Source organism: Triticum urartu, chromosome 2, assembly GCF_003073215.2.
Source record: "Triticum urartu cultivar G1812 chromosome 2, Tu2.1, whole genome shotgun sequence".
Taxonomy (NCBI): Eukaryota; Viridiplantae; Streptophyta; class Magnoliopsida; order Poales; family Poaceae; genus Triticum; species Triticum urartu.
The window spans coordinates 67,843,015-67,853,068 of record NC_053023.1 but is presented as its reverse complement, the minus strand read 5'-3'; the positions used below and the strand labels follow the sequence as shown (position 1 = coordinate 67,853,068).

Below are 10,054 nucleotides of genomic sequence, written 5' to 3'. Positions count from 1 at the left end.
AGTAGTCTCCTTGCCATTTCCGTCTCTCTGAAAAATCAGTGCTCACAAAATTATATGCCGACCTTTCTGTGTAAACATCATCTTTTGTGTGGAGCCATGAAGCAAAATCCGAGCATCCTTCTGTACTCGAAGTATGCTAAGAATTATAGTTTGAGTTAAGCATTGTACTTATAGTTTTCCGTAGTGCCTTTGTGATCAAGCATAAGGCATGATCATAGGAAAATTATTAGAGTTGGACATGAGACATTACCATGTCCGATGGACATGAGACATTACCATGTCCAACTTTATATTCGGCATTTTTTAACTTTATAGTTGAGCTTAATTCATCATTTTTTAACTTTATAGTTTAGCTTAATCTTAACCAAAATTTTGAACACATTTTCTAAGGGGAATAATTTTTTTGTGGGTAAAAGGGAATATAATTTTCCATGCAAAAAAAGGGAATATAATTTAGACATGCTTAATTTATGATCGAATTTCGTTTTTGATACCCACATGTAAAATAAATGATAAAATATGGATATTATACTTAACCCGACACAATACAAACATAAACACTTACATACACTCATTCATGTGCACATCTCTTCTGAAAAGGGGATCTTTCCGGCCTCTGCATACGTGATACAGACAATTAACTTAATCTTATACGTGAAAACAGAACTTAAGGCATGCTTAATTTTTGTACAGCCTCTTCATTTTGTGATCAACAGATAATGAAGAGTGCACGTTCTCCCGCTTGCTCCTTGGCGCGACGTAACGATAACCGTCTGATCGTGCACACGAATCACGGAAAAATTGCAGCATGGCCATGAATCATAAATTTTGCGCATGGCATCCTGGATAGCTTTCGGGGCATGCTAAGTGTCAGTTGACTATCATTTTAAAATATTTGTCGCCTCGGTAGCCATTAGATCTGACATCATCCAACGTCTAGCATGGTCTTCACCATTGCAACAAGGGTAGTTTTGCACAACCCTTTGCAACAGAATTCATTTGCAGAAATCTTTTGCAATATATGTGATGTTGAAGAAATTTTTTTTTGACTTCACTTTTTTAACACGGATGTTGTTGCGGATGGAAATTTTGCAAAACACAGACGATGTAGAAAAAAATTGCAAACTATTTTTTGTCTTCACTTTTTCCCCCCAACGAAAGCAATTTTGCAAAGACCGGCTGAAAGGAAGCGTATTTTTGGGAAACAGTCGCACCGTTTCCAGAACCAGCGGCCCAATTCTCTCGGTCCACACTCTCGAGTCCAGAGAGCAAGAAAGAGCAAGGAAACGGAAACCCCATTCCCCCCTCCCCTCCATACTCGAGAAGTCCAGATCGATCCCAATGGCGTCGTCGACGCTTCGCTGCCTTCCTGGCGACATCCCGCCGACGACGCTGCTTTCCCTACCAGACGAGATGCTCGAGGAAATCCTCCTCTGCCTCTCCGACGCCGCCGACCTCGTCCGCGCCTCCATGGCCCGCGTCTCCATCCGCCGCCTCGTCACCAATCACCGATTCCTCCGCCGCTTCCGCACTCGCTACCCGCCGTCTCTACTGGGCATCGTTTCTCCCCATCCCCGCCGGCCCCGATGGGACCTGCCGCTGCTGCAACTGGCCCAGCCGCCGCACCCCTCCGCGGCCGCCGCGAGCGCTTTCTCCGGGCTTGACGCCGCCGACTTCTCATGCGCCTTCCTCCCCAACGCCGCGCGCTGGCGTAGGCGCGACTTGCGGGACGGCCGCGTCCTCCTTTCCGGCGTCCCAGAGGGCACCAAATACAACTGCCACGTCTTTGTCAGGGAGCTGGCTGTCTGTGACCCCCTGTCCCGGCGCTACATCCTGCTACCTCCCATCCCCGACGACCTAGCCGCCTTGGTGCAGCCACCCGACGTGCTGCGTTTCGAGCCCTTCCTTGCTCCTCCAGCAGCCGAGGATGAGGAGGGCATGTCTTTCAGAGTTATTTGCTTGGTGCAGTGCAAAACCAAGCTGCTCCTCATCATCTTCTCTTCAGGTTCAGGTGCTGAACAATGGCGTGCTGTTACATTTGACAATTGGATCAGTCTGCTCACAGGATCAGGTAACCAGCAAGCAAGTTACCGGCGGTCGCCAATACGCCACTATGCAGACGGCTACTTCTGTTGGGTGCTTTTTCGGGCAAGCAAGTTGCTCATGCTCGACACTCGCAGCATGAGTTTCTCAGTTGTGGACCTCCCGCATGGCACCAGTGAAGCACAGGTTGCCATTCTGGAGGCAGGGAATGGAAGGATTAAGATGTTTTTGAATGAGCATTTCACACCTGAACTCAGGTATTATGTGTTGCAAAATGATGGAGTTGGGGCGAACCAGTGGCTGTCAGAGGCAACGTTCAATTTACCCGTAAATAATGGCGGCTATATGTTCATGGGCGTAGTGGGGGGATACTTACTCCTACAAGGGATTGGAGAAGACGAATATACATTCCATTTGGTTTCGTTGAATCTGAAGACTTTAGAGCTTGAGTGGTTCCTTGCATCAAAGCGCAATAACAAGGGTGCTCATTTGTTTGCCGGTTTCCCACCATCCTTGTCTCCACCAACTATTCGACATGGTAACCTTCCTCTCTATTTGCATACTTGTACTTTGCACTCCATAGGACTTTGCGATACTAATATATTATGCAGGTATTAGTAGTCTTCTATGTCATTAACAATTGTTTTAGCAAGCTGTTATTCATGCAATTGAAAAGTCGTGGAACATAGGAGATCAAGAAGTACTAGATGGGTCGTAGGTGCATTTCTCCATGCCGGCTATCGTTGGCGCTAGTAGCTTACGACAGGGCAAGTAGCTAGACATTTTTTTATTGAGAAACACCAACTACACGCACAGACATGGGCACACTGACACAGAGCAAAAGAGTTTAGCAGCTTAGGTCGCTTGCATAATTGTATAGGTACGAAAGAGAACAACAAAAGCATTCCGTATCTGCATATCCATGTTGCTTGGTACAATTCTTTTGTTGCTGCTTCTCTACATAAGTGGTCTGCCATACTATGTGAGCTGCGCAGAATAATATTATTATCACAAATCTAAGCAAATGAACATATGGAACTTTAGCACAAAGAGGATGTGCACAACTATGCTTTTATCCAAGTCTGAAGCATCCTAATATTCGTTGGTGTTCATGCAAAACAGAATATCACAAGAAAGATGAAGCATGATATGGAACATGCTTTCCATAATTATCTGCAGACAGAAAACAAAGTTTCAATTCACACGCTAATTTATTCATATGTGTTGTTTTTAAGGCGGTAAGAAAAAGAGCAAAAGGACACGTGCCTAACTATGACGGTGATTTCTAATGAAAATTTTGTTCCGCTACCTTCATTTTCGTCTCTTTTGTCTTTGGTGTTCCTGACTTCTGCAGTTGCGCCTCCCTCCCCACCACATTCCCTGTAATTGTTACAGTTCTTTTTGCCATCAGTGAGGTGGCTTAATGTAAATCAATCAGGTGGGATAAGGACTTCCATAGACCTAAAAGAAAAAAACTGGCAGACCAAAGGGAAAATAAGTAGATTGTTTTCATGGGTTGAATTAAGAATTAAGTGTTAGCAGGGGAAGGGGAAAATATGAATCTTGAATGGCAACTTTCATCCATGTCTTTCTGATGTATTACATCACATATACCTGGAAACATTCCATTCAAGTTTTAGTCACTTAGCAATGTCTCAGAAAAATATTACTCGTGCAGCAAATGACTGCATTTCCTTCAATTCCTGTTGCTGCAGAAAAACAAACTACCACTTGTAGCCCTTTTCTTTTTGTGACGACACTTGTAGCTAATATTGCATGCCAAAAATACTGCTGAGAGAAGGTAGTAAAGACATTTCAAAAATAACAAAATTAGAGATCGCCTACAATTATAAAAGGTAGGATGTGTATGCCCACATAAGCGGTAAGTAAACTCTACCCAGAGAATCCTTAATGAGCTGAAAATGCATCAAACCACATCAGAACCAAGCCTCTGAACTTCGAAATCATGGTAATTTTCTAAACATTTGTTTCTATATATTCAACCTCCTATCTTATTGAGAAAACTTCCTTGCAGTTTTCTTCTTGCATGACTGGCACACTGATACAATGATACCATACTGAAATGACTGGACACAGCATGATATAGAAGTATTCAAACACAATAAGAAACGGAATTGATTACTCTCTTATGCAAGAGAATAGCATTAGCCAAAAAGTCCAGACAATGATGAAATGGTAAATTTGTGGTTCCTCTCTCTAATTGATAGATAAAACTATATTCCTAATAACCTGCCTCAAGCCCTCAACACACAGGCAACTTCCTTAATTGCCTTTCCAACAGAACATTACTTCGAACATGGCCTCTAGCTAAGAGCTAGATCAGAAAAATTATATGTTCAATTGTATGCAAATAGAAGTGTGTTTAGCTAGGCTAGAAAAATTATGCACGCATTAGCAGACACTATTCCACGAGTGATGAAATCCTTGCAAGAATATATTTAGGTAAAATAATATTACTGCTCTATGCTATACAGGTTTGTTGTATGCAAATAGAAGTATCAATTAATTCCATGATTCCTTAATCTTACAGCGAGACACAGGATAGTATGGTGACGCTGAAATAGGATCCTCAAGAATTCTCCATCATTTTTGTTATAATTTGACTACTCTGTTCTGCCTCCTTGCACTTGTCAGTCCCATGTGCAAGGCTTCCCCAGCTGGTCAATCAATTCTGTTCCTATACATATTATCTGACTCAAAAATGAAGGGTGGAGCAAACATATTTCCATGCTATGCATGACTCTAAATATAGCTCGTACATTTTGATCACGACAATAATGTAAGTTTCCTAATTGTCCCACAAAATGCCGATCCCGGAAGCTCTTGAACAAACAAATGACAACGAAAATTCAAAGCATCAGAAAATTTTGAATGTATGAAATCCCTTGATGGCAAAATACCCAAGCCTCTTGAATGCTCCCAATTCCAGAATTCATGTCCTAAACTGACGGTGTATTGGACAACTGGGGGTTGCCGGGCACACCTAAATGGGCCTCTCAATAAAATATTTCCACATCTTAAATATGTTAAGTTGTGGCCTATGTTGGAGAAGTTTGATCCCGTTCAGTCTTGCAACGAGCCAATCAGGAAAATCATAAATCATCCAAAAAGAGTAAAGAGATACTCGAAGCACAACACGTGGCACACCTCAATCCATTCCCAAACACCACCAGGCTCTCGAGCACGACCAAAGCCTCTGAGCATGATTACCTTGGGCTCAAGTGGTTGGGTCAAACAAAGCGAATTGGGGCTTGACTGATCGGGCCTTAAATGCCAGGCAGGCTATCGGCCGTAACCCACCACAGGCTACACATTTTAAGGGAATGATGACTCTGTCGCAAAGCAGTATCATGATCCCTGCACGATAAGGGGCAGTTGAGCAGGCTGTCACGACTACACATGGCCACTTTTTAACCAAGGCTCTGGCGCCTTGTCAAGAGCTGCAGCCTCCATCAATTATCAGATGCTGACAGGTGGAGCCCAGAACGGTAACCGCGGCCAGGTATATCTCTCGACCAGAGATAAACGGGATTCGGGCAATTTTTTACCTACCACTCTTGGTGAACTCCGCGGTGGATGCATGAGCAACGAAGGCTATTGGAACATTTTACCTTTGTAGTTAAGAAGCCATTGTAGGTCCTCTAGAACTGTGTATAAGGGCAGGACCATGGCTCGTAGAAGGGGAGCGATTCCAAGAACTTTGTTTTTTGAAAGGAGGCAAAAGACTTGCCTCATTCATTAATTAAGAGGGAATAGAGTTGTGGTTTTTGTTGTAGCACCAAGGTGCGAGAGCACCGAATCAATAGTCTACTCTTGCGGCATGATTACACCCAAATATTTTGCACCTGCGGCTACCCAAGTTAGAGCCTCCGACTTAATATTCCCGAGGAGAACCATCGGTGGTGCGCTCTTGAGTTGGAACATACAGGCGTTCCATTGATTCCAGATGGTCCAAGAGGTGAGAAGTGTGAGAGTAGCCATTGCCTTCCGGATTGGAATGGTAGAGTCAGAAAGACTTGTCCACCAATCTTTGATGGACGTGCCAAGTGCCAATTGGTAGTGTCGATGCTTTCAAGTTGAAGCCATTTCTTGATCATGCCCTAGAGCCTCATGGAGTATCTGCACTTGAACATGAGATGCTCAATGGATTCCTGCTCGCGCTTGCATAGATGGCAAAGTCCACAGTCAGGCCATCCTTGCTTGGCCAACCGGTCAGCGGTCTAAACCCTATTTTGCATGGTCAACCATGGGAAAAATTCGACCTTCGGTGGAGCCCAAGCCTTCCAAACCGCTTGTTCCATGGGGGAGCGGAGAAGGCCAAAGAATTGTGCCAAGTAAGCAGACTTGGCCGTGTATGTAGGTCCCGCTCTCGGTGTGCTACCAGATGATTTCATCGTTGGGCATTATCCTCGAGGGTGTAGCCACGAATGGTGGTCCAAAGCACAATGAATTGCTGCATTTGCGCGAAAGTGAAGTTGGTGGTGACGTTGATTTTACGAACCCAAGCATCATCATTTATTCACGAAGCTTCCATCTTTTTCGGGAGGACGCTTCATAAATGTGGGGTGCGATGTCTTTTGGCTTGTAGTGATGCACCCAAGGGGCATCCCAAAAAGGGGAGCGCGCGTCGTTGCCCACCATGATGATGGAGGAGGCATAGAAAAGGTTCATGTCCATCTCGTCACAAGGATTACCGGATCCAACCCGCAACCTGGCGAGCTCCTTCAACTAGTACCAAAGCCACCGCAAACGAAGAGCTCTCGCAAATTTCTTCGAGGCCTCCATACCCGAATGGTCGGCAAACTGTGTCTCGATTAACCATGCCACTTTGCACCAGTGGTCTTGTTCGTTCCGCCTAAAGGAAGGCCCTATCAAGCTTGTTGACATTATGTAGGACGGGGGGGGGGGGGGGGGGGGGGGGGGGGGGGGGGCGATGAGCGGGGTTAAGAAGTAGATGGCTTGCGAGGAAAGCATGGACTTGACAAGAGCAGCGCGTCCAATGACGGTGATACTTTGGCCATCCCAGGGGACAAGCTTGGCAGCCATCTTGTCCACAAGGAACTGAAAATCCCTGACTTTGAGTTGCCAGACCGAGAGGGGTAGATCCAAATATTTCATCGGAAATGAAGCACGTGCAGCTGGCAAGCTTTGGAGAATGTCACCAAGGGGGATGTGGCCACATCGAATTGGAACCACCAAGCTTTTCTAAAAGTTTGTGTGGAGGTCCGTGATGTCGCCAAATGCATTAAGCAAGATGGAGAGATTGTCTATGTCTTTCTTTATGGGGGCGACGAACATAGCCGCATCATCGGCGTAGAGGGAAGTTTTGATGATGGTACCACAACCACGAATCTTGTGCATCAACCCCTTCCTAGTTGCCATATTGAGGATTTTCTGAAGAGGGTCGATGGCGATGAGAAAAAGTAGGGGGGAGAGGGGTCCCCTTGACGAAGGCTGCAGCCGTGGGTGATAGGATTTTCCGGGATGCCGTTGAGGAGCACCCTCGAAGAGGAGGTGCACAAGAGAGCGGTGATCCAATTCCGGAAAGTGCTTGGGAGCCCACGGTGTTGCATGATGTCAATGATATATTCCCACTTGACGGGAGTCGAAGGCCTTCGGAATAGGAGGGGCGGGGTTTTGCTCTTGCGGAGGCGTTGCCAAGACTTTTCACGTACATGAAATTGTCATGAATGCTCCTTGTCTTTATGAAGGTACTTTGGGCATTGGAGACAAGCTTCTTCATGTGTGGGGCAAGCCACATTGCTAAGATTTTGGCGTCAATCTTAGTGATGGCGTGGATGAGACTAATACGCTAGAAGTCGGTGATTCCGTCGACGCCCTCCTTTTTCGGAATAAGCACAATGTTAGCGGAGTTGAGGCAATGAAGGTTGTTGGTGTGGAGGTTGCCGAAGAGCGAGATCACCCGTGTGACGTCGTCTTTTATGATATCCCAACAACACTTGAAGAATAGCCCGGTGAATCCGTCCGGCTCGGGAGCCTTATTGCTCGGCATAAGATTGATGTCCTCTCGGACCTCCTCCAAAGAAATGGGCTCTGCAAGGGAAGCAAGTTATGCACCTTGAGGCCTAGCTAGAAGCCCACCTGAGCACTACCAAAACTAGCTGCGAGCACTCAGCTCAAGCTTGTAGTTCATTTGTACATCATCCATCAAACACACAACAAGCAGGAGTAGGGTATTACACCTATGTGTGGCCTGAATCTGGGTAACTGCTCGTGTCATTAATTGTTAGGAAGCCGCAAGAAGCTGTGAGTGGTTTAGCCCCTGTCCTAACAACTAAAAGGCGCTCTCTCTGATCCCTGATCTTGACGATCACACACAGGGCCATTGTTGCAAGACTCAAACCCCGGTATATTATGGGCAGACGTGCAAGGCCGTTGTGGGGATGGCCCCAGGGAGGCGAGAAGGCAGGAAAGGGAGAGGGAGGTGACAGAAACCGAAGTGGTTCAAGTCAGATTAGCGGTGTTGCTGCCGGCGTCTGTGGAGCTGCTTACGCTCTGCTTGCCGGCTCAGCTTGGGCAGCGGAGTGGCTGTCGCACTGCTCCTCCTGTTGGTCTGGTGGGGATGGACAGAGGATGGTGAACAGGAAGGGCCGCGGAGGTGACGGGAACCATCCAAGCCGACGCTGCAGGTAATGTTGCTAGCGTCGGTGGCATCAAACTGCTACTGCTTGCGGCGCTCTTGTTGTCCGCTGTCTCCAACGCACGGGCCTCACCGCCGCCACATTCCATGCAGGTCGGCGTGGAAGGTGTAGTGAGGGTTAGGCCGTAACAGAGGCGACGAAGCAGGGACAACAGATGTGGATTGCTCGGTCTTTGTTCGATAAGATGTAGTATGTTAGCCAGGCATAAACTTAGGCGATATGTTTCTCATCTTGGGGATATACTCGTCATTATTTTTTAGACTATCGTAAGAATAAAGCAAAGCCATGTTCTATCATGCCGATTAGGACTTGTATTAGCTACTTTCTTTGAAGTTATATTGCTCTGTACCTTTGCATGATTGTACTGGTCATTATCATTTCCAATTGATTGCATTTCTTACTATATTTGTACTAATAAAATTTATTGCTTATAACACCCAGTATTTTTCTTAATGTTGATTCAGATATGACTGATGCCTCCATTTCTAATTCAGATATCTGATATTGATGCCGCTGGGAGATGAAACCTTGACGTCTGGAGGTATAGAGCAGCAACTTGCAGGATTATCTACTGGATGGAATCATCAGGCTTTCCTTTTGAGACGGACGCAGGCTTGTTTGCGGTGCTGACTGTTGTGCAGCTCGGTGCTTATTTTCAGATATGTCATGGGAGAATAGTTGTGATAATCTACCAAATTTGATTCACAAATCAAATATTACTAGACAATTTCTATTTTCTGGAACCTTTGTTCGTATCATTATATGCAAATGTGACCCGAAGCAGATTATGACTTGAGGCAGAGTAATAATATATACATTTATACAAATCGGTTCTACTATCTCTGTTGCTTTTTGTGAGAAGTTGCGCAAGAGATGCACATGACTTCGTACAAACTGGACTATATTTACTGCAAAAAGAATCAGGTGGCATTTGTTCCGCCGTCCAACGCCGGCAACGGCAACAGGTTTATTGCCGCGAGGTTGACTTTGAGGTTTGTGCTCGACCTCGCCACCGACGGTGATTATCGAGGCCTGACACGCACCTTCTCCCTAGAGCATGTGTATCAGCTAGTGCCTTATTACATGCCCGTGGGCAATGAACTAAAATGGGAAAAGTTTAGGCCTCCTTTGGTTTGTAGTAATTTCATAGGATTTCTGTAGGATAGGATTTGCAAAGAAAAATTTCCTTTGAAGCCCTTTGGTTTGTAGGAATGAATTCCTATTCCAATGTAGGATAGGAATCAATCCTTCACATTTTGGAGGAAAAAAACATTAGCTAAGACTCAATGGAAAAGTTCCTATCCTATGCATCAAATGACATCTCCTTC

At 45.5% G+C, this 10,054-nt stretch overlaps 1 protein-coding gene across 1 annotated transcript; it reads left to right on the top strand.

Annotated features, from left to right (window-relative positions):
- Window positions 1-1,309: 1,309 nt before the first annotated feature.
- LOC125541069 lies at window positions 1,310-9,553 on the top strand. The gene is made up of 2 exons (XM_048704558.1): window positions 1,310-2,581; window positions 9,221-9,553. The coding sequence occupies exons 1-2, from the start codon at window positions 1,342-1,344 to the stop codon at window positions 9,226-9,228; spliced, it is 1,248 nt and encodes a 415-aa protein (XP_048560515.1). The 5' UTR covers window positions 1,310-1,341; the 3' UTR covers window positions 9,229-9,553.
- Window positions 9,554-10,054: the final 501 nt, after the last annotated feature.

Coding starts and splice junctions, on each gene's coding strand:
- LOC125541069 (XM_048704558.1), top strand. CDS start 1,342: ATGGCGTCGTCGACGCTTCGCTGCCTTCCTGGCGACATCCCGCCGACG.